Below are 25,163 nucleotides of genomic sequence, written 5' to 3' on the forward strand. Positions count from 1 at the left end.
AGCCACCGCCACTAGGTCACACCATCTATCCGACGCACTTTACACGTGATTTATTTGTAAAATCCAGATATTCAGGTATAATCTCTCAATAATATTAAAACTAAATGACAATTAAATTCGAATAAGTCTATTTAAGATTGAGCACATCAGAATTTGATTTTTAGTCTAGTTAACCCATATTCTGTTGCCAGGAAGACCAAGACACCTGAGTTGCAAGGGGGGAAATGCATGCTACATTAGTCCAAAAATGTTAGAATGGCTTATTTGATCCACTGCAATAAGTTGAGTGGTTCAAATTGCACTTGTTCTGAATTTATTTCAATAAATATTTTGGGGCATGGTCACGTGAAAGGCACGTTGATGGAGGCCCACACAAGTGGATATTCTCATAGTCCACATCATGTCTGATTTTTGGGTTTGGAGAAAATCTTTAGTGGTCCGAATATGTAATAACTGGGGTTCTGCTATTCTAGTTTCTTAATGGCGAAAATGACTATCAGTGGTTGTAATTCTTAGGCCATGTTTGGTTCATGGAATGGAATAGTATGGAATGGAATAACTATTCCATGAGGAATGAAATAACTATTCTTTACTTTTTGAGAGAAGTAGTTATTCCACAAAATCATGGAATAGCAATTCCATGAAGTTACTATTCCATGAACCAAAGTGAGGAATAACTATTCAATACGGAATATCTATTCTATTCCGGCCTATTCCATGAACCAAACATGGCCTTAATTTTGCACAGATTCTATTTCATTGAGAAATGCTCCAATTTAACCAATGAAGTGTAGTTCAAATGGTATAAATGTTAACCAGCAAATTGCCAAGGTCGTGAGTTCAACTCCTATCAGAAACACTCTTCCTCCCTAATTATTAAAAAAAAAAATTCAATTTATCACTGTAATATCAATTTTAAAATCAAATGTAGAATATTGAAAATAATCAGGAAATTACTTTTTTAATTTGATGAAAGCACTTTTAGAATTGTTAATGATTAGAAAATCGAAATAATTAGAAAAATACTGAAATAATTAATTCGATCAAATACTCTTAAAATTTGATCGATGGATTAATTCACACCCCATTCATATGAGAGTTTGGTTCTCCTTAGGTTTGCTTTATAGCTATAATTAAAAGGATAATTTTATATAAACAACTTCAAATTAATTTCTTCAACTAATGTACAAATGAATTTTTTTCTCTCAAATTCTTACTTTAAAATGTGAGCTTTTGAATATCATTCTCATTCATCTTTTGACAATTTTGAGTGTAAAAATTGTAATATGCTCATGGTAAAAAGATATAAAATCACCAAAATCCGGCACATTTGGAGTAACATTTTACATTCATACTTAACATTTTTCAAGAACGATTTAATTCAATTGCTTCTCTAGGGTACCACTCCATTAAATTGTGATGAAATCATTGTTAGTACGTTGTCTATGGTTAAAGTAGTGAAGTAGGTAGTGGAGAAGAATGGTCCCTCTAATTCCAAAAAAGCATGGAAGACTCTCAAGAATGATTTAATCTCCCTTTTTGGTGTTTTTGCCGATTCTGCAACCTTTCCAATTGGTCTGAATACAGCTTTTCTGGTGTTGATTCCTAAATTTCAGGGAGCTACTGATATTAAAGACTTTCGACCGATCAACTTGATCAATGGAGTCTTTAAGCTTATCTCCAAGGCTTTGGCAAACAGATTATCTCCGGTTCTTCCTCTGGTTATCTCCGAGAATCAGTTTGGTTTTATTAAAGGGAGGAGCATTCATGACTGCCATATGATTGCTTCTGAGTTAATTCATCTTGTTAAACGGCGCAAGGAACAAGTTTTTCTCATAAAGCTTGATTTCAAGAAGGCTTTTGATTCTATCTCTTGGCAATTTATTTTGCAAACGCTTCGGAGAATGAATTTTGATAGTAAATGGATTAGTTGGATTTCGGCGTGTTTTGAATCTGCTCAGTTATCTGTTCTTCTTAATGGCTGTCCTACAGATAATTTTTTCATGCAGAAAGGTGTTCGCCAAGGAGATCCTATTTCTCCTATGCTATTCGTCTTAGCTGTGGAGTGTCTGCGCGCAATTTTTTCTAAGGCCTGCGCCTTGGGCCTTCTTTCAGGCATCCACGTGGATGGTCTTCTGGAGGACATTTCCATCTTGCAATTTGCTGATGATACTCTTTTATTCGTTCCTTGTGATCTGGAAATGGTGGAGACTCTCCTTCGAGTCCTGTGCTGCTTTGAGTTGATTTCTGGGCTCAAAATTAATTATCAAAAATCTTCTATAATTGGTATTAATGTTGACTCGGATTCCCTTTCAAAAGCTTCTGCAATCCTGAACTGCAAAGTGGAAGAATTGCCAATCACTTATCTCGGGCTTCCGCTTTCGGACAGAGCGATAGGCACTAAGCTGTGGGATCCTGTTATCTCAAATTTCTCGGTTCAATTGTCTACTTGGAGAGGTAATCTCTTGTCGCCGGCTGGAAGATTAACTCTTATTAAATCTGTCCTGTGTAGCCTGCCTGTCTACTTTCTATGCTCTTTTCGTATTCCACAGTCTGTGGTTGTTTATCTTGAGCGGATTATGAGAAGGTTCTTGTGGAGTGGTAATATTCACTGCAAAGGTTTTAGCAAAGTTGCTTGGGCGGACGTTTGTGTTCCTTTTTCCTCTGGAGGTCTTAGTATTACCCCCTTGCGTTCTAAGAATCATTGTCTTTTATTAAAGTGGATTTGGAAATTAATGGTGTCGGATAGGAACTCGATTTGGTTTGCTGTGATCTCAAATAGTTCGTCCATCATCTCTTGGTACGATCTTGAATCAGCCAATGTCTTGCATCTCTCCCACATTTGGAAAGGTATCTTTTATTCTTGTGTTAATAATAAAGATATTTGGTCGTGTTTTAAAAATTCGGCAACAATGGTCTTGGGTAATGGCAATGATATTCGGTTCTGGAAAGATAATTGGACGACAGGCCCTCTTAATCTTTCATACCCAGATCTCTTTCATCTTTGCCGCAACAAAGATGCTTCTGTTTCTGATATTTTTAATTCAGACCTTCAGCATTTCATGAGGTTTTGTTGGGCGCGTCGTCTTCGTATTGGCGAGCAGCAACGGTTGAGGAACCTAGTTCAGCAGCTTCCGGTTATCTCAGAACTGCAGTCCACGCAAGACAAACCTGCATGGCTGAGGGATAGGCAATACAGCTCGGCTTCCATGTCCAAGCTGCTTCACGCCAATACTTCTTACCGGCCTTCTTCTTTCCTCCTGCAGCGAATATGGAAGGAGGTTCTCCCGCCTAGGATTCAATTTTTCGGTTGGTTATTAGCTAGAGATCGTATCTCTTCTAAAGCTACTTTGGTAAGGAGAGGGATTTTGCATCATGATTTATCTTCTTGTTCTATTTGTTCAGAGGTAGAATCGAGCATTCATATTGTTTTGCATTGCCATTTTGCTTGGCAATTTTGGTCTACTTTATTATCGAGGTGCAACGTTAGCTGGGTATCTCCGGGGTCTTTGGATGAATTCTTTACTCAATGGATCTCATTGTCAGACGGAAGACATCGCAAGCTTTGGAAGCTTTTTTGGTTTTATGGTATTTGGCATTTATGGAAGGCTAGAAACAAACGGGTTTTTGAGGATGAACCATCAGATGCGATATCTTTGGTTTTTTGGACCGTTTGTAAGGCAGTTGATTTTCACAGATCGCATAATCGAGGATTTTCATACACGAGCAGTGATGTTTTTAGAAGCATAGAGTTATTCTGTAATTTTTATTAACATTGTCCTATTTTGCCTCTCTTTTGCCATCCATCATTTTGGATGAGCTAATTCATTGATCATTTATCCAAAAAAAAATTAAAATTGCTTGAGAAACGGGTTTTGTAGAGTCCACATATATAAGGTACAAAAATTTGTCTATATATGGTGTATTAAAGCTTGGTTTAGTTGAATTTGGACCAAACCAACTATACTTATTTAGATGTTAATTGACAAATCAAATTTCCCCTTTTCACAAAATTTGCTAGGTATTATTTAATTGTGGCTCTTAATGATTACCTATATGCCAATTCATTTTATGTCCTTTAGGTACTTTTTGGTTAATTACAAGTAAGGCAACATGAGATTAAAAGCTAATTACTTTTGGCCAACATGATATAATATGATAAGGTTTTTATAATTTTAAGATAGAAATTACGAGTGTTTTATGTTATAAATGTTTCAATTTCAATTGTTTTGTGTTGTAATTATAAAATATATATTCTTTACAATAATACTATGAACCAATTGAAAGAAATTATGCAACCTGATAATATATTTATTTTAAAAATTTAAGGATTCTCTTCTAAGCTCATCTGACCCGTGAAGACAAACAGAACATGAAGAATCCAGATAGGTTTGCCTGAATACAAACGGTTTCCTTCCTTCTTAGGTTTTTGGATTTCAACTGGCAGCGGAAATGGATTCAGGTAGGTTGACGATTGCGGTGGTCGGAGTGGAGGTGGGCGGTGGTTGTTGGGATCAAGGGTGGCGGCGGCGAGGTAATGAGTATCAGAGTTTTATTTTTTGGATTTTTTTATTTTGGGAGAATTGTTGGTATTTTGTATGTGTATAATAGTTTGATGGTATGTCAAATGATGTGGAATGAGTTTTAATTTTAATTTTATTTTTTTAAAACGCCACGTATTAACGACGTTAGTCAAAATTTAGACGAAAGGAGTTTACTGGCTGTGAAATCGAAAACTCAAGAAATTTACTGGCTAAATATGAAAATTAGAGACGTCAGTGATAAAACGCTAAAAAATCAAGGATGACATTTGAAAATAAGCCAAATTAAAGCCCAATCCATAATATAAATAGTTAAATATTAAGCAAGGGGACTAAATATTGTGCAATTAGCTCATGTATGACTAAATGTTATGGTATATTGGGGTATTAAAATTGAGTACATATAAACTTTGATTTGGTTCAATTTTAACATTTAATATGTTTGTGGTTATTTGATTTGAAATCAATTGTTTTTTAGAATTTAAAGCCAAATATAAATATGTTGAATTTTATATTATTAATAAATCAAAATATATTAAGTTTTATTTTGTTTTATTTTGTTTATTTTAAAGAAAAATGAAATAGTTATTAATATATCATACTTTAATAATTTTTATATAGTAATTTTATAGATTTGTTTTTTGTAAAAACAATAAATTTAAAAGTTGAACTTAACTAAATGTAGAGAAGCCGAGGTGTTCTGATCATGAGGTGTTCTAAACGGGTTCCAACAATTTTTTTTTAATAAGCGTACCGTTTGACCAAGTTAAACAACTTAATTGATGGAACCTTAATCCCTGCCTTCTTCAATTTCAGATGCAATATTGTTATTCTTTTGAATCTGATACCAAGTTATTACAGTCATTGTTCATTGATCATAATGAAAAACAGAAAAAGAAGTAAATGATTAGAGAAAGAAGAAAGAAAATTTTAGAGCTGAGGGTTAATTCAGCTTTCGAACTTCTATATCGAAATTAAATAAGTTATCAACATTGATTTTTGGCAAGTGGAACTAATATGATATTTTTGTTTTTCCTAGTTACAATTAGATTTTATAATTTATATTTAAAAAAAGAATAAGTTATAACTTTTTGAGTTAGTTAGCTCACTTAATTTAAATCATATAGCCCCATAATTTGTATATCTTAAACGAATGATTTGTTTAACTTAAAACACAAATATTGGAATCTAATTAACTAAAAAATGATCCTGAAATACAAGTTCAAAAACCGGATAAACCTTTTCTAAAAATAAAATATACAAAATAAAAATGTTAATTAGTATGTTACACATAACATAACAGTTGCGTTTTAAAATTATTCTCTATCCATAAACAATCACATTAATTACAATAATAACCATATAATTTAGTTAGAATCATTGTAACTTCCTTCAAAATCGGCTAATAATCACCCATGACCCCTCAACTTTAGGAGTACGGGCGCTAAATTTCCTGATGTTTAAAAATGGGCGCTAAACCCCCTGATCTTTGTGGCGACGCTCACCATGGCCCTTATGAACGAAAATACCTCTGACGCCGTCTTTTATTTGGCGGCTGTCTGTAAAAAGAAACAAAAAATTGACAGCAAAATGTGTCAGTTGACACGTCATCAAAAGACAAAAAAATAAAAACACCTAAAATACCCTTAAATATAATATCTGATTAAAAAAAAACTCAACCCAAAATTCAACCACCCGTACAAATCCAAACCACCCCCACCCAACCACCTCACCGCCGGAAAAAAATTTCCGGTCATCTTCTCCTAGCGGAAGATGACCGGAAAATTTTTCCGGCGGTGGTTGGATGGGTGTGCTGGTTGGGTTGGTTGTTATGGTTAATCAAATGGTTTAGATTAGATTGGGTTGATTTGTTTTTTTTTTTTTTTGTTTTTTTTTTAAATTAAAGTAGGGGTATTTTGGGTGTTTGTAATTTTTAAGGTATATTTCTGACATGTCAGATGATATGGCAGTGTCCGATTTTTTTAAGAATGACAATTGACTGAAAAACGGCGCCAGGGGTATTTTCGTATATTTGGAGCTTAAGGGGTTTTGTGAGCGCCGCCACAAAGATCAACGGATTTAGCGCCCGTTTTTAAATATCAGGGGATTTAGCGCCCGTACCCCTAAAGTTGAGGGGCCATGGGTGATTATTAGCCTCCAAAATCAATGAACTCAATGGCGTGAATTTATCAATTTTTTAGGCCAAATGTCGTAAAAAGGCCAAACTTTTTATAAAAGTTTCACAAAAGTCCCAACCTTTCAATTTTGTCGATTTTGCCAAACACAGATTATTTGGTTTCAATTGTGGCCAACTCTCAATTTGATTTCAATTTGCCTATGTGACGCCTACGTGGCATGCACATATATATATTAAAAGGTCAGGACTTTTGTGAAATCAAATAATCTATTGTGGACAAAATAGACAAAATTGAAAGTTCAGAACTTTTGTGAAACCACTTAATCAGTTTTTGGCCAAAATCGACAAAACTGAAAGGTCATGACTTTTGGGAAACTTTAATAAAAGGTTTGGCCTTTTTACGATATTTGTCCATTTTTTTACTTTCCAACAGTCGTTTGTAAGCTTCTTGAATATTTTGATCATCAGTTCCTCCTACTGATATTACAACCAGTGTTTTAAAAACCGGACCGGACCGGCCGGACCGGTTGAACCGCAAACTGGTCAGTGGTCCGGTCTGAAAAGACAAAAAACCAGATCTTTTGGTTGGACCGGGTTGAACCGAATTGGACCGATATGAACCGATAAAAAACCGGGTGTTGAACCGAATTGGATCTGTAAAAAACCGATAAACCAGAATTTTTTTAATTTTTTTAAATTTATTAAACCGGTTATTGAACCGGTTAAACCGGTTGAACTGGAAACCGGTAACCTTACTGGTTCAGCCACCGATTCGATTTTTAAAACACTGATTACAACAGAAACACACATATATTGACATATAAAAGTCTTTATTTGTGTTTTATTTATTCAAATTTAATTCCTTGATAATTTGGATAAACATATTTAAATTTTATATTCAGCTGATATTATAATATAGATATAATAAATTTTAAAAGTTGAAAAGTAATAAAAGTTAAAGAAATTAATTGTAATTAGTATTAATAATATATTAACTTTCAAATAGTTTTTTTTGGTAGCCCATCCGGTTTCTATTCGTCCTGACTAATCCGGATCCGACCCGCGTCACGCACCTAACATGATGGGTGATTTGCCTGTAGGACGTTTCTGCATTCATAAGATTCGAACCCGAAATTTTGCTTAAACAGTATCAAACCGCTTACCATTTGGACCATTTCCATTAGTAACTTTCAAATAGTTTTTACACCTATGATAAATTGTTAATATAATGAATATATATTATTACCTTTTCAGTTTTTTTGACTTTGAGTTGAGTCTCAAATAGAAATTTTTAATGGCGGAACCTATTTTATTTTCTTGCTTTTCTATTGTACAAAAAAGAAAAAAAAACATATATAACAAGCAAATTCAATAATAATAGAGAAAATTACACCAAATCACCCAAAATATCAAAAGTTTATGTCAGTGATCCAACTTTTTTTTTTGGCAAAAATCCCTCAATTTTAAAACATTCTTTTCATCCCTACCTCTTTATATTTATCATTCCTATTTTATCCCTACCTAAGGTATATATGTCTTACTATGTTTCTATTGCATTGTATAATTATCCCCACTTTCTTCTTGATAGGAGTAGAATTACTCCTATATTACCGTTGTTTTACGAGTTATTTACGTGTGTTTAGTGATCATTTTTATGCATATTGGGTCTCATTTCTTATTTGAGCGTTTCAGGTACTACCACGTAGATTTCACGGAGTTTCGGACCTAATCGGAGCAATACGGTGAAGTTTAAGCAAGACCGGAGTTGGATAAGCATTTCGAGTTAGTTTCAGAGCTGTTTCTGAAATTTTGCCTGAGGGAAGATGGAAGGCACGATGGAAGAAACGTGCCTCGCATCGTGCCCCTAGTTTTATTCATGTTTGGTGGAAGGCGAGATGGAAGACACGATGGTGGCATCGTGCCTCGAATCGTGCCTCTGCTTGTTTTCTTACTTGAAGAGGAGGCGAGATGGAAGGCACGATGGTAGCATCGTGCCTCGCATCGTGCCTTAGGGAAATTTATGCTGAGATTTTAAGGCACGATGGAATCAACGCGCCTCGCAACGCGCCTCCCATCGTGCCTAGCTGCTGAGTTGTCTAAAATTAAGTTTTGACCCTGATCTTTCATTCCGATTCTAAAATTATGAAGGGGCGACTTCGGGACTTCACAAAATTACGAATCTAAGGCTGACAACGGGTATATATAGTGGTGTTTACAACCAAATTAGGGTTGGCTTAGTTCGACCATCATTGTATTAGACTAAAAACAATAGATTAGCTTTATTCATCGTTCTTTGATTTGATTACTTTTTGAGCTGGATTTTATTCTTCGATATTATATTGGGATTTTTATTCGATTAAGGTACGATAATTCAGAGAGATCTTTTTCATTGTTTATCTTATCAATTATGAATTCTATATATTATATTGTTGGTTTATCTTTGATCATGAGTAACTAAACCCTTCGTCGGGGATTATTGATTGAATTTAAGTTTTGTTAATTAATTGATTTATTGGGTTTTTGTTATAATTGCGTATTAATTACTGTTCTTAATGCTTAGTTTAATTTGATCACTTAAACTATTGGCTTGTGTTTTAATTGTAACTTGAGAGAGTTGAATTGAAATAGACCGTGTAATCAATAACATAGGAGTTAACAACACGAGAGTGAATTAGCGAATGTGTGTTCTTTAGGTTTGCTTAACAAACATCAATCAATTAATTATTTAGGTTAATTATAACACGAGAGTGAGTAGTTGCCTATTAATTATTTAATTGACTGTTTTTGCCTGTAGCGGCCTGAGAGAGAGCTATAGGTGCCTTAGACTAGCCTGAACCGCAATTTGATAACGAAATCCATAAACCATGAGATTAATGGCATAAAGTAGATTAATAATCCCTGATCTTTCTCATTATTGTTTAAATCCTATTTAATTTACAGCCTTAGTTTACTTTATTCTTTAATTGTTTAATCTAGCTTTTAAATTTACATACTTCAATCCAAATTATCCTTTTAACTATCCGAATCGAGTCTCCTAATTGGTTGTCTTTAGAAGTTTTCTCTGTGGGTACGATATCCGGACTTTACAGTCTATATTACGAGTTGACACTGTACGCTTGCAGTATTTTGCCAACAAATTTTTGGCGCCGTTGCCGGGGAAAACATATCTTTAACAACTAAGTTAGGATAGCTTGGCTTGTTTTAGTTTTTATTTTTTCTTGTTTTACGCCGTGGGTATTTGTTGATTTATCTCCAGGTACTTTTTCTATGGTGTACTTATTTAAAAAAGCATAATGGCTTGGGACCAGAATTGTGTGGTTTGTGGGAGTTTCTATCACACTGAGGCTGAATGTCCAATACTTTATCCAACTTCAAATGAACATGTCAACTTTGTGGGTGGTCAATGTCAAGCTAGTGATCCCTGCTCCAACACATACAATATGGGGTGGGACAACCATCAAAATTATGGGTGGAACAACAATTGGGGTAACATCCAAACATATCAAGACCAATGGAACTCTGATTTCAACTTTGGGGATGAACTGCAGTATTCATATGAGACTGAACAGCAGAGAGAGCAGGAAGAGTCTCTCCATACCAAGTTTGATAAAATGATGGAGATGATGATGAAGAATGATGCTGAGACGCAGCAAACATTAAGGAATCATGCTACCACTATCCACAATCTTGAGTTGCAGAATCATCAGATGGCCCAAGCACTGCAGACTCGAAATCAAGGGGGTTTACCATCCACTACTGAGGTAAATCCAAAAGAACAAGCCATGGACATGGAGTTGGAGTTGGAAAGTGACAAGGCATTAGTGGAACGTCATTCCATAAAAGTATCTGCAGAGGACGAAAAAGAACAGTGTGAGGGTAGTAAACTTGAAGCTTCAGTTCCTGACCCACTTACTTTTTCCATGAGCTTCAATGAGGAAAGCAGGGAGGAGTTTGGTATTACAGTACTCTATGAGGAAATCAACAAAACCTTTGACTACAGGGATCCATTCTTGGAAGGGTTTGATTCCGAGTATGACGGAAATAATATCAAACATATGAATATGCTTAACACTCCTCTTGTTCTTTATTACAAGGATAATGAATACTCTGTATTATCTGATTTATATTTGAAGGAGCCAACAAAGGAAAAGAGGGAAAAGATGTTACCAAGACGGCTTCCTCATGTTAGGTTGTATTATTAGCAACCTTACGCGAAGAGTCTAGCTTTAGACTCTAACTAAAGCGCGCTTGGGAGGCAATCCCAATGGTATCTTTCTCTTCACCCTTTACACTTTTATGTTTCATTCATGTTTTTATTTTTATTTCATTGCATTGGGGACAATGCATGAACTAGTGTGAGGGTGGGTAAAACATTTTGTTTTTCTGTTGTGTCTTATTTTGTGTTTTGTTTTTATTTTACGTCTATATTAGTCTATGGTTGTGAACCCTTGTTTTTGGTTTATCTACTCATGTTTGATGTTTGTTTAGTCCTAAATAGCCTAAGGATAATTGTTATGTCATGATTTCAGAATTATTAGCATGTTTCTTTCCTCTATGTGATGAATGAGTTAAATGTGATTTTAATTGTTGACAATAATTGGAGAATGTAGTTAAGCGTTTCTTACTTGATTTTGATGACATGTGAATAAATCAACCTAGTCTATTATAAAAATTAAATAATTTTTTTAATTAAAATGTATTGGATAATCTATAAAATCGAAAATCAACCTGACGTGAACCTATATCAACCGAATAATTTTGGTTTTAGTACACTGTTAGTAAACGTTGGGTTAACCGTTGCTAAATTTGTAATAATTTTTATTTTTAATATATGGTTAATAAATCGTTAGTAAAACCGTTTGTCTTGAATTGTGTATTTTTAAAAAACTGTACTTTTTAAATAATAAATAAATATATTTTTAGTACACCGTTAGTAAACATTTGGTTAACAGTTGGTAGACTTATAGTTAATTTAATTTTAGTATATCGATGTACTAAAATGACATTTTATATAGACAAAATTTTAAAATTTAGTGTGTACAAATTGAATAACTCTTTTAAAAATGTATTTGACATATTATAAATCCGAAAATCAACTTGATGTGAACTTTTATGTGAACCAGATGTGAACCTATATCAACTGAACTATTTTAATTCAATTTGTAATAAAATTTGTATTGGTTCTCTTTATAATCTAAAATGACATTTTATATAGAGAAAATTTTAAAATTTAGTGTAATGTACAAATTGAATAACTCTTTTAAAAATGTATTTGACACATTTTAAAACCAAAAATCAACTTGATGTGAACCTGATGTGAACCTATATCAACTGAACTATCATAATTCAATTTTTAATATAGAGAGAATCTATTGTAAAAGTTGAAGTTCGAGATATAGTTTATTATAAAAATTGAATAATTGTTTTTAAGTGAAATGTAATTGACAGTCTATAAAATTGAAAAGGAACCTGATGTGAACCGTATGTGAACCTGAAATAATCAAACTATCTTAATTGAGTTTCTAATAAAATTTGTCTTGTTGCTTTTTATAATTTCCAGATCTCCTTCTTTGCAATCATTTTAATTTCAATTATTTGTTTCACAAATTGAATATTTTATTCTTATTAAAATAAAGAAAAATATGCTATTTGATAATTATAAACTTGAAATCAATTTGAAGTAAAATACATCAAGAAATAATTGGACACATTCTTGATAAGAAGACACATATAACATCTTTACATGCTATAGTCTTATCTGCCATAAGAGCTTCCAAAGTAGTACACAAGATTTTGATTCATATAACTTGAAATTTCCTATTAATACCTTTCCAGATTATGTTACTTTTGGCAAGACATGTTATTCAAATGTATGATTAATGTAGTATAAGAAGGTCTTATAATATCGGAAAATTCCTTGAACCATTAAGCCTGACAATACAAATTATCTTCCTTTTAATGTTCTTCTAATTTCCAATACAACCAGAGAACGTTGCTATTTCTTGAATTGTTCTTTTCAATTATAACATGAGACAGAACCAATTCTTTATCTTAATCATCACAATCCTCCTCAAACAACAAATCATCATCTTAATCATCCCAATCCTCCCTCAAACAACAAATCATTGCCGTCTAAGAATTGGAACACATTGCTTAGAATATTAGCCGAAACAGATTATAATAATGAAGAATTAGATTTCTTCTGCCTCCTCTTTTTTCCCCTTTTGGAATAATTATAGCAGCTACTGCTGTGGTAACCGGAAAAGATAACATCTTATTCTTAAAACTCCTCCACCATATAACAATAAATTGGAAGAAAGAGCAAATTTGAAGTAATGGCAGAATATCGATATCAGCTGAAGCAGTGTCGGCAATGGTCAAAGTCCGGCAACCATTCGATGGCGGATACAGATCTAGTTGGAGTAGGTGAAACTATCCAAAAATTGAAAAACGGACCTTCATAAAATCGTCAACGGATCTCCGCCGGACTGCTGTTATAATTATGCTTCAGTCTACCACCATTCTTGCCGTGTGTCTCCTCCGTTTTGTCGGCAACTTTGCTTGTGGTGCTTTGACAGCTGCAGTATAGGCCATTTTTAAGGGTTCAAAAGCAAAAGTGGGGGCACATATGTCCTATTCAATATAACATAAATATGTTTTTGGGTTATGAGGGAATTATGAAAACTTTTCTAATTTTTTTGAGTGATTACTGCTAAAATAGAAAATCTGAGGTAAAAATATTAGGGGTCGTTCTACAGTACCACTTAAGTTTAGGTACCACTGGCTTGCACAACCGTTAGATCATTCTCTGATTAATGTCCTTCGTTGATTATTTGACCATTTATTTATTCAGCCGGTGACGAATTTAAATCACAGTTAGAATTCGGTGACAATGGTACTATGAATAATAATAACAGTGAGACTATGAATAATAAGAGTGAAGGAGGTGAGAATGGTAACGGCGGCGGCAGCGTTGGTGGTGGAGATGGGATAATGAATTGGCAAAATGCCCCTTACATGTAGCTTGTTTAAGGATCGCTACTCCGATTGATCAGTTGCCGAGAATTGATGCTGAGCTTGCTCAATCTCAGCATGATGTAACTAAATATTCAGCTCTTGGTCAGGGTTTGGTCGGTGATGATAAGGAGCTCGATCAATTCATGGTATGTTATGTTGTTATTATGTTATTTACTCTGTTCTTAAAAAGATTGGAGCTTTTATCAATTTTTTAACCAAAGTTTGCAAAGGTAGGATTTTTGTTCGATTTGATGGAGAAATTCTTGTGTGAACCTACTTCGCCACGTAGGATTATGAACCATCCATTAAATACATGACACGTGGCGTAATTAAATATCATAATCAATCAATAAATATAACATTAATTAGTGATCTTTTAATAAGAATTAAATGCTATTTATTGATTGGTTATAGTATTTAATTACGCCACGTGCCATGTATTTAATGGAGAGTTCATAATCCTACGTGGCGAAGTAGGTTCACACAAGTATTTCTCGATTTGATGACATGGGTTGTCAAGTTTCATGACAATTTGGAGTGAATTGGCCGAAAATTTTAGAATTTGATTTGGTATACTTGAAATGGCTTTTGGGATTTTATGAGATAGGATTTGGAAGTGTTTTATTGACTTTTAATTTATATAGTCTTTGTTTGGAAAATTTTGGGTGGAGATGAATGCACAGACAGCTGATTTCCGAAAAAATTGAAGTTGGAAAGTTTGATAGTCTCTCATTTTGATTGCTCAGTGAACTTATTCTTTCTCATTTTGATTGCTTAGTAAACTTATTATTTCTCATTTTGATTGCTTAATGGATCAGTAGGTTTTAGATGTTATTGGTTAGTATTACATGTATGCAAACATGATGAAAGTGTGTACATCCTTCTTGAGAATCTTAAATTTTGTGATTGTTTGCAGTAGTTCTCTGATTTTAGCTATCATTGGCAATTATGAAATACATTACAAGTCTTATTATCTGATTTTGATGAGATTCATTTGTTAGAACTTAAAGCTAGGACTGGTAGGTATCTCTATTCTCCATGTTGGTTAATTAATGGTAGAAACTCTCAGATTAAGTTGTAAGTGTTTTTTGTTTGATAGGATTTTGTTTTACTGTATTTATCACATGACAGGTATGCTGCTTGCACATGTTGCTGAAACAGGGTTTTTAACATGTATGTTATTGGAAAATTTACACATTCAACCTTCTTTTCCTCGGTTCTTATTACTTTTGTCGTTGAATCATCTAATGGTGGGGCTTAAGGGCAGCGGTGCATCCAACAATGTCACCATTGCCCAAAATCAGCAACAACAGCTTAAGAACTTGCAGGCAGATGGCTTGTTTAATCTTTTTGCAGCAACTCCCCTTAACAGGTAACAAAAAATGAAGTTAAATGCTAGTTTTCCATTTCAAATTCGCAATAATATGGCGCTCTGATCATCATTTCTGCCTCGTTTGAACTTGGTCAGCATTCTAAGTGCTTCGAGAGAAATTGATTAATCTGCTTATATACTAATTGTAGTTGTATTTAGTCTAAACTGTTAATTTCCATGTTCCTGATGATTTGTGTACATTGTAGTCCCTCTTGCAAAATGTTCTTTAGTAAAGACAATTTGGGTGAAAGACTGCAAGATTCATCCATTGAGTCCATAATATCATCCAATACTGATTTGAAATCTAAAGAAAACTCTTTTTTTCTTCAAAACAACATAGCTCATATCAGGAGTCTTCACAAATTGAGTTTGGACACATCAACTCCGGTATACGGTCATGCTAGGAATTATATATTTCTTTTCTTTTTAGAGAACTTCTTTAAAGTATGAGTTCCCAGAAAATTTATTGCCGATGAAAAACATTTGTACAATTTTTCACCTATTTTGTGTTACTCGTGATATAGTCATTTGCAGTAGATATATCATTTATCCTATTGTCGTTCAAAAGGTTCCTCCGAGAATTCATGTTCTCTCAAATGCAAAGCTCGACTCGCCCTTGTGGAAGGTTGCCAAAAGTTTTTCATTTTGTAAACTTTGGTAAACATAGAAAAAGACTAACTGCTTATGTTTTTAATTTCCAATCAGGTGCAACAATTGAAACTGAATTTCAAGCGGCAGTTCAAAAAATATGGTGACGGTGAAACATCCATTGGAGAGTTGCTTGAAAAACTGATGAGAGACGCGGATAGAACTGAGATAAACTGGTTGCCTGAAATTTGTTATCGCAACGGGCAGCATCAAGGTTTCTTTCTTGATGAAATTGTAACCTTCACCATGGTGTCCTTATTTTTGGCTTTAAATGCTGAATTAGATAATTTTTTGGCTGCTAGGATCTTCATATCATGTAATTCGAAGAGAATACAGGGTTCTTGTTAATAAAAATATTTCAGAGATCCAATTGCACAATTCTTATTTCAAATTTGTCAAATCTCAATTTGGAATTCAACAAGTTCAACAGCTTTGTGATTTTTTTTATCTGTGTGTAATGCCTTTGCAGATTTGAACATTATAATCAACACATGTCAAATAAATATAACAGGTTTATAAATTTAACTATGATAATTTGAACCTTGTACACCATAAAAAATCTGAATTTAGCTACTAAGTGAAATGTTGATTCATACATATGATCAAATAATTTTCTCCAAAGGGTAATTTTAGAAACAAAAAACTGCACATAAAACCAAAATAACATAAAGATAAACTGTTGCCCATCAATTAACATTATTTTCTAATCTGCAATCAAACAAAAGGGTAACTGTCTGAACTACAAAATTACATAATCTAATACAATGAAAAGATGCAATCAAATATAAACAAAAAAAGTTAACTTTTTCAGGAAACCAAACCAAAGATCCATACACAGACATATAGAATGAGACAATTCTAACAGAAACATCAGGAACCAAACCAAAGACACATATGCAGACATTAGGAATGAGTCAATTTTATGAGCAAAAGAATACCTTCAGCTGTTGAAAGAAGAAGACTCTACCAAAGAAAGGTCATATTTCTCGAGAGCATAAGGAAAAGCTCCACACCAACGTATTTCAGGGACACCCTGAAATTTAGCATCCTAGGCCATTTGCTTGCAAAATAGAAGTGATGGACAAAAGAAAAGAGGAATCAATTCACTCTGGCTTTTGATTGACTTGAATTTCAATGAAACCAAAATCGTGCATTAATCAATTAAGAAGCTATCTGTGGAACAAAACCAAACCGATATGGATCAGAATCAACCAAGCAGCAGACAGGCAGACACAAATCCTCATTCAGAATCTGCAAGAACGTGCTAATCATTTCACTGAATAATGACTAATGACTAACATTATAAGCTACACATCTGAACAATACTTAACCAAATTATTAACATAAAATGCAATTATATTAAATTCAAAAAACTCTATAATAAATAACCTAACTCACCTATTCTAAAAGCATTGCATTATTATCTTAATGTGAGAATTTCATGTCTTTTTGGTAAATCAGATGAGCAAAAATCGAATTACAAAAAGCAGCAGATATTGGAAATATTCAACTATTTACACGTCCAAAACCCTAAGAAATTATTAACAATAATAATTATAACAAATTACTGGAAGCGAAACTAACCAGTTAGTCTGCTATAAGCACACTTGAACAACGTTATAACCAAAATTGGCATACATTATATAGTTCTCTCCTTTACCATATAGACGAGTGAATCAAAGAACATGAGGACAACAAGTCGTTGTCTTGATCCTTCTTGGTTGAACAAAAATATCACAGCTGCCAGTTACTATCAATTACAAACACTATCATCAATTATTAACTAAGCATACAAACTTCTACTCCACATACAAACGAGTTCAACAAAATGAGTTGTGATTGGTTTGCTTAAAAATTCAATGTAACATTATTTACGTCTCTTACCTGTTGAACAGTTCAGTTTGGCTAAAGTACATAATGCCATGGCAGTTCTTCCATCATTCGCCCCATATAACTTCTTATAAATGCTCAAAATTCTAAACAAAAAGACAGTAATTAATGAAGTGAATAATCATACATGAACTTTCTGTAATCCACTGAAGACAGCATTAAAGTAAATTAACCTCATAAGCCCCCGTTTCTTCTGAGTCGTCAAATTGCAGACCACAATTGTCGCAATTGCTGCAAATGTATAAGCCTCTGTTTTCTGCTTCATCACCGGCAGCAACAACTTTAGCACCGCCTTCACCCTCTACTTCCAGCTTTGTCTTCTTCAAAGGTAATTGGCTACCGTCAAATAACCGCTCATCGATGCTTTTGGAAGCCATCCTCGATCTATTCCTTTAAACAAAACAGAAAAATGTAAAGGATAAATAATTTTTTCGATTAGTTTAAGTTTAGGAAAGAAAATTAAAAGAAAAGAACAAAAAAAAAAAAACTTAAATGACAAAAAGCTAAACTTACCTGCTATAACAGGTTATATTTGGTGAATGACACATGTGGTATCCAAACTTCAGTGGTACCGTATATGAAGCCAAATATTAGATATGGTCATTTTTAGGGGATTTATGTAGATTATCCATAATAATACTTCCAACAAAAGTGCATTTTGTACTAAAGAAGGTTAAGTTTGAGATTTTCAGAAAAGTCGCCCTCAAATTTAATATTCTATTGCTCAACAATTTACTTCCACCTAAACTTTAATTTGTATACATCGCTCCGATCATTCTTTTTTCACCTCATTTAAAAAATAAACTGATTAAAATGTTAACTTGAAGTGTTTTTTTTTAAACTATAAATTTGACATTATTTAATTTATATAACATGTTTAAAAGATAAAATTAGGGGTGTATATTTGAGTTATGTAAATTATAAATTTTAAATACCTCATTTATATAATGAGTCAAAATTTTAAAAATATATTTCGAACGATTAATAAACTTCAGAAATAATATTTCCTTCCTTTATCATCTCTCTCTACATATGCTTGTTATGCATGGTTTTTTTTTCAAAGGATAAAATTAACATTTATTGGAATTTGTTTTGCTTACAAGTAAATCTGCTAATCGAACATACTATATATTAGTGTATAAAGTCTCTTTCACGAAAGGTTATCATTTTTTTAGAAATAACTCATTTCAAGTCTCTAAATAATATCATTTTTTATTATTTGGTTTTTAAATTAAATTTTGTCTTTTTCCGATTTTTCAACTTAACGAAAAAGAATTCTCAAGGCACCGAATGACAAAAATTACGTTGTTTAAGATAAAAATTTGCATTTTCTAATATAATGATACAACGATGTTCTTAATAATCCTTGATATTTTTTTACATAGAAAACAAATATAATAGTCCTTGATATTTTTTTCATTTTATAAATTGATACTTGATATAGTTTAAATCTGAATTAGATCTTTATAAATTTTAAAGTGCAAATATTATATTAATTTTAAATACAATTTTATGATTTTTTTTTGCCCTTTTCATAACTTTTTACCATTTTTGCGGAAACTGCCATCACCGGAAACCACCACCACTAGAGGAAGACGATCGTCTTCCTCGATTTGCTATGAGACGGGAAAGACGAAGCCTCCTCCATCTCAGAGCATATCTGAGATGAGAAAGCTTTGTTTTTCTCGTTTCAACATGACTACTCTGAGACAAGATCTGCACTGAGGCGAGCTCCTCGTCTCGTCTCATAGTAGATATCCGAGACGATGAGTTTGTCTTATTCTGAGATTAACCCATCTGGTTGGAGAAGAAGGAGTGATCAGTCGTTGTTATCGGAGATAGTGGCAGTTGTAACATAGAAAAAAAAGAAAAGAACTAATAATATATTTAACTAAAAAAAGTTTAAAAGATCTCTAATTTAATTTGGTTTAATTATAACCAACTATAATTAATTAGAATTGATTAGAGTAAATTATGAACTCACTCTTTTATTTGTGAGAGGGAATTTTTGATCCGAATTTTCATATTTGTAGATTATTTTTGCTTTTTGCCATACTCGTGTTTTTTGTGTTTTTTTTTTATAATTTTAACGGTTTTTATATTTTGTGCCAACATTAAATCATAAAATAACTTTTTTTTGTCATTCATATTCGATTTAATGAAATTCAATAAGTTTAAAAAAATCCCTCTCTACAAATGCTAACTTTCTGTGTAACCAAATTCTTAAAAACAATTTTGCCATTAAATTGAACACAACAACAGCTACCTTCCCTTTCCCTCCCCACCACACACAAATACATATATACAAGCAATTGCTTTCTCCATACTCGAAATGCCTCATACTAGCTAACTCTCTTTTATACACTCCAAACCAAACTTAATCAACCAAATCCTCATTGCAACCAACCAACACCACCAACACCAACACAAACACCAGAACCAGAGCTTTCAACCTTTTTCAAAACCTCTGCTTACTCACTTCACCCATTTTACTTCAATCATTGCCCACTTCATATCTCACCATTTTAACAACTGGGTTCTACTCAAACTCTCAAATTGATCACTCATGGAGCCACTCATTGGACCTAGACTTAGATCCAGTCCTACTGTACCCGTACCCGTTGATAATGCTCTTGATTCTCTTCAACTCAGTGAAGACATTCATCACTTAATCTCTGTGCCACCGGAAAATGCAAGTTCCTTTACTGCCCTTCTCGAATTACCTCGTAATCAAGCTATGGAGCTACTTCACTCGCCTGATTTCTCTCTCAAAACCCGACCCGTTGTCAATTCAAGCCCGAATCATAGCCCGCCTCATTTCAATGCTGCTAATTTGACTTTTCCTACTAACACTGGCTTAATAGAACGAGCAGCCAAATTTTCTGTGTTTGCCGGCGAGAATTTGAACAATAGTAACTCGCCGGAGACAACAAGCTCAGTACCGTCAAATTCAAGTGCGAATCTCGAGAAAGCTGTGAAAAATGAACCGGCAGAGGCGGAATCATATCTTAATCAATCTCATCCGTTAGTTTCTGATCATCCGACGATGGAGAATGGAGCACAGAGACCTGTCAAGAGGAAGGAAAGAGAAAAGAAGGTATCAATTAATAAATTAGAATCAAATTAGGGTTTTTATTGACTTAATTAAGGTTTCGTTTTGATGTTTGTTTAATTAATAATTAATTACGCTAACAGGGTAAAGGGTCAACAAAGAAAAGTAAAAATAGCGAGAATTGTGAAGAAGATGGAGAAAAGCTTCCGTACGTTCATGTTCGAGCACGTCGCGGTCAAGCCACTGATAGCCATAGCTTGGCAGAGAGAGTAATTTGATTAATTATTTTTAATCTCAGTTAACAGTTTAATTATTGGCTACTTAATTAACTTTTTAATCTGACATTAATTTGTTTTTATATATATTTAGGCTAGGAGAGAGAAGATTAATGCAAGGATGAAGCTACTTCAGGAACTGGTCCCAGGCTGCAATAAGGTTAGTTAGTTGTCATTTAGGTTTAAAATGTTATGATTGATTAATTAATCATTGGATTTAGATTATCTTTTTTCAATTTTATATTATTACATATGAGGGCCTAAATTATGGAGATTGGAGGGTATCTATCTATCTGTATAAATTATATTATTGTACTAATTCTCACTAAAAAGTAGTGGGTATATGTTTGGATTATGTGGGTTAATTAACAACTAACAAGTCTGTCACTTTCACCTTTTTTCACTAATAAAAAAAGTGGGTCTTGCTTTTGTACCAAGAAAAGTTATGAGCGGGGTTGTGTATAGGTGGCACTCCTGTAATTTCATTGTCTCCCTGCAGTATTTCTTATCCTTCTCATAGGAAAACTTTGTTTATGTTTAGGTCCTTTTTGAGGTTATCTTTGTCAATTGAAGTTTATCAGAGATGTTGCACATGCATATCTCCCTTTCAGTCCTATTTTACCCTGGTCATTTGATTGGAATCTACTGAACTTCTCTTTGTAAAGCCCAGAAAAATATGAAAAATGGTAATTGATATGCCTTGAAAGTTTTAAAGTACAGTTTAAATTATGGAGTAACCGTGTGTCCGCTGGCAATATAAACTTTTGTTTTACATCAAGTTGATTAACTTGGACTTGTAATTGTTTGAAAGAATAAAGCATTGGAAGCTTGATATTCAGGCTAGTTTCTGTAAGATGACGATACTACCCTTGATTGAATGATCCCATGAAGTTTATTTGGTTGGAAATGCTAGCTGGATGTGCCTTGAAGCACTAGTTATCCTGTCTGTGTTAAGATCAAATGTTTTGGGTCCCATTCAAAGACAGGAAAAGTTTTGATCTCTGCTGGAAAGCTGAGTGGTACCAACTTCTCTTGCAAGTTTGGTATCCATCTTTGATGATGATAAAAAAAAGTTTGAGAATACTTAGACTTAACTGCAAAGGGGCAATATATGATAGTTGATTAGCCGATTATTAGAATCCGGTGGAAACACAAATCTGATGCTTGCCTCCGTAGTGTCCTTATATCTCCTTATAGCTAGGCATTTTACATACAAGTAGTTTCCTGCATAAAAACTTGTATACTATTGGATAATGATCTTCTGTATGAAGTGATCCTAGCCAAGACTTAAAATTAGACATCATTTATTACTGGTTTTCCTTTTAGGGACCACTATGTATAATTTTTATGAAAGTTTAGAAGCATGACAGAGGTGTAATGTCTTGTGCGATATTGATTTGAATTTGGGTCTAGTTTAATGTGTGGCGCTATGCACTTACTTGATGGATAAACATGTACAAGGTGGCAATCTACTAACTGAAGATGAGAATTTAAATTAGTCCAGTGGCCACCTGGAGTTATTTAAATTGCAGTGCATCCTTTCTAAGGATTAATTTAAGCCAGTAAAGACATGCTCTTTTCTATATTCTTACTAAGGAGTTTCCCCTTTAATCAGAGATATTTTCTGCTTTATTCTTCCTTCATTTATAAAGTTTACAAGTGGGCCCGAGTGTGAACTCTTTTGAAGTTTTGAATATGAAAAAAATGAGGACCTGCATTTTCGACCTTCAACTTTCATCAGAGTTCTCTCTTTTCTTTCTGTTATTCATGGTGTCAAATTTAAGCAAACTTATACCATGAAAGTTGCATAGAGTGTTTGAATTTTTTTTTTCTGTTGATAAAATCCAAGCTCACTATTTCATTTTGAAATTTATTTCAACCGTTTGATCAGCTCCTAACAATAGCGACAACTAATCCAAACAAGGGCTAAGGCTGTGGGCCTTTTATTTCAAATATACATATATAGGCCTCTCTCTGGCTGTATATAACATTAATTACCATCAAATATTAGAGCCCAAAACCGGATCCTATGTCATATTAAGAACTGCTTCATGGCATCATCTTCAATTGGGGTACCTCTATACCCGCAAAATCTATCTTATATAATAATTTTGTTAAATGGTTTAAAAATCTCACATTTCTGTTGCTGAGAAATCTTCAATTTTGAATAGAGTGTAATTTATGCTCCCAAATCTATAGTAGTAGCAATTAACCGAGTAAGGATCATCTTTCTATGCAGATCTCTGGGACGGCTTTGGTGCTGGATGAGATCATCAATCATGTACAATCATTACAACGGCAAGTGGAGGTTAGACTAGAATTCGTGAAACTTCTGTTATGGGAGTTTAAGATTGTTTTCTCTTTAATTAGGAAGGGGTGGGAGTCTTAGGGATATGATAATAACAGATGATGATTCTGAACTATTTTATTTGTCGATTTTTTGAATCTCTTGATTTATTTCTCTGCAAGGAGAAAAAGAGCATCATTTGCTTCCTCTGTCAATTTCCATATTAAGAAATGAAGTGCAGAACACGATTTTATCTTAAATGAAGCAGCGCATCATGAAAAGCAATCTTATTCTGGTCATTTGTTTGCTGGTTTCAGTTCTTATCGATGAGACTTGCAGCAGTTAATCCCAGAATTGATATCAATCTTGACAGTATATTGGCAGCAGAAGTAAGTATTTCCATTCTTTATATTTGCTGCATGATAGGCGAAAATCGCTCACTTTCATTTTTCTTGTTCATGTAAAGTTTAGTGCTCAAGCTGTGAGCTGTTTGTCTTTAATTTTTGGGAGGTTTGTGCATTCTGTACAAATCCAAATTCAATCTTATAGCTGTTGCTTCCACATTGTCCTTCAAAACTTGCAGAGTGGATCTCTTATGGACAGTAATTTCTCCGGCATGGTTATGCCATTAGCATGGCCAGAAATCCAAGTTAATGAGAGCAGACAACAATATCAGCAACAGCAATGGCACACCGACGCAGTTCATCAGCCGGTTTGGGAAAGAGAAGAAAACAGTTATAACTTCATTACTCCAGAGAACTCTCTTTTGAGTTATGATTCCTCAGCAAATTCAGGTAGAGAGCAATTAACTTGATTCCTCCCAAATTTCACCCTGTTATTCATACGATTCAATAAATCTAGTAATTGCAGCATAATCATATGACTGTTATGATTCATAGGTAATTTGGTCTTTCCAGCTTCCTTCTTTCTCCTATAGTAGTCCCCTTTGATTTATAACAATAAAATTTCTCAACTTTGATTTTATAACAAAATCTTTATTTAATCATCTCACTCTGCCTCCACTTCCCAACTCACCATCCGTTTTTCTTCTCTAGCGCCCTTTCCCTCATTTTCTGGTTCCGTTACCGTATCTTGATTCTCGGTACTACATATGAAACCGAACTATAAATAATGACTTCTCAAATGTTGAAATTAGTTTTCTTGAAATTGTGTGCGAAAAATGCAGTAATAATGATTGTGATCTCTGCAGCATCTCTGCACTCAAGTCAATTGAAAATGGAGCTATGAAGCAAGAAATGGAGAAGCTGCAGCAATAGCATGTATATAGTCAAATATTTAGCAAGTAGAGGGGAGTCACTTCATCATTCATATCGGGTTGAAGACTCGATCGTCGAATTCTCTCAGCTAGAGATGAGAAAATTTCATACATGTTATTCTTCTATAATTTACTACATATCATTTATATAATATATCTTATATACTAACTTTTGAGAGTCAGTTCAATTGATGTAGATGATTGATTGATTCATATTTGTAGAAGAAACCAACTAAGAATGATTTATGATCTTCCTTAACTAGCTACTATATATGTTCTCAAGAGGCTCCTTGTATATGTCTCATGCCCCAAAATAATGAGCAACATAAATAATCATTTCATCCAATATTAGTTCTTTTAGGAGCTATCTTTTTCTCCTTAAATCTATAGGCGCATTTATATAAAGTGTATGATATTATAAATTTTAATTATTAAATAATATCACCAATTTAGAAAATTAATAGATTTTTTAAAAATAATTTATCCATCTTCAGTTGTATAGAATCTAATAAAATAAAAAATTATAGTAAAATTATATATGTTTATCCATATTATTAAAAAAATTTGGTTGGTCTCTGAAATAAATTTAGTAATGAAAATGACTCTTTATTTATTCTTAACCTTTATTCAAAAAGGCTAATTGTAAAGACAATAAAGGTTCATTTTAC

At 33.4% G+C, this 25,163-nt stretch overlaps 1 protein-coding gene and 1 long non-coding RNA gene across 2 annotated transcripts; one reads left to right on the plus strand and one right to left on the minus strand.

Moving 5' to 3' along the window:
* Window positions 1–16,342: 16,342 nt before the first annotated feature.
* LOC130015448 (uncharacterized) lies at window positions 16,343–18,056 on the minus strand. Its single transcript, XR_008790623.1, has 3 exons — window positions 17,779–18,056; window positions 17,600–17,691; window positions 16,343–16,966 (listed from the first exon to the last, which is right to left on the minus strand). It is a non-coding gene; the product is annotated as an uncharacterized LOC130015448 (long non-coding RNA).
* A 1,771-nt stretch (window positions 18,057–19,827) lies between these two features.
* Window positions 19,828–24,792, plus strand: LOC126677772 (transcription factor bHLH48-like). The gene is made up of 7 exons (XM_050372549.2): window positions 19,828–20,702; window positions 20,801–20,926; window positions 21,027–21,092; window positions 23,172–23,240; window positions 23,537–23,608; window positions 23,803–24,013; window positions 24,430–24,792. The coding sequence occupies exons 1-7, from the start codon at window positions 20,172–20,174 to the stop codon at window positions 24,465–24,467; spliced, it is 1,113 nt and encodes a 370-aa protein (XP_050228506.1). The 5' UTR covers window positions 19,828–20,171; the 3' UTR covers window positions 24,468–24,792.
* The last annotated feature ends 371 nt before the right edge of the window (window positions 24,793–25,163 follow it).

Source organism: Mercurialis annua, linkage group LG4, assembly GCF_937616625.2.
Source record: "Mercurialis annua linkage group LG4, ddMerAnnu1.2, whole genome shotgun sequence".
NCBI classification, from domain to species: Eukaryota; Viridiplantae; Streptophyta; class Magnoliopsida; order Malpighiales; family Euphorbiaceae; genus Mercurialis; species Mercurialis annua.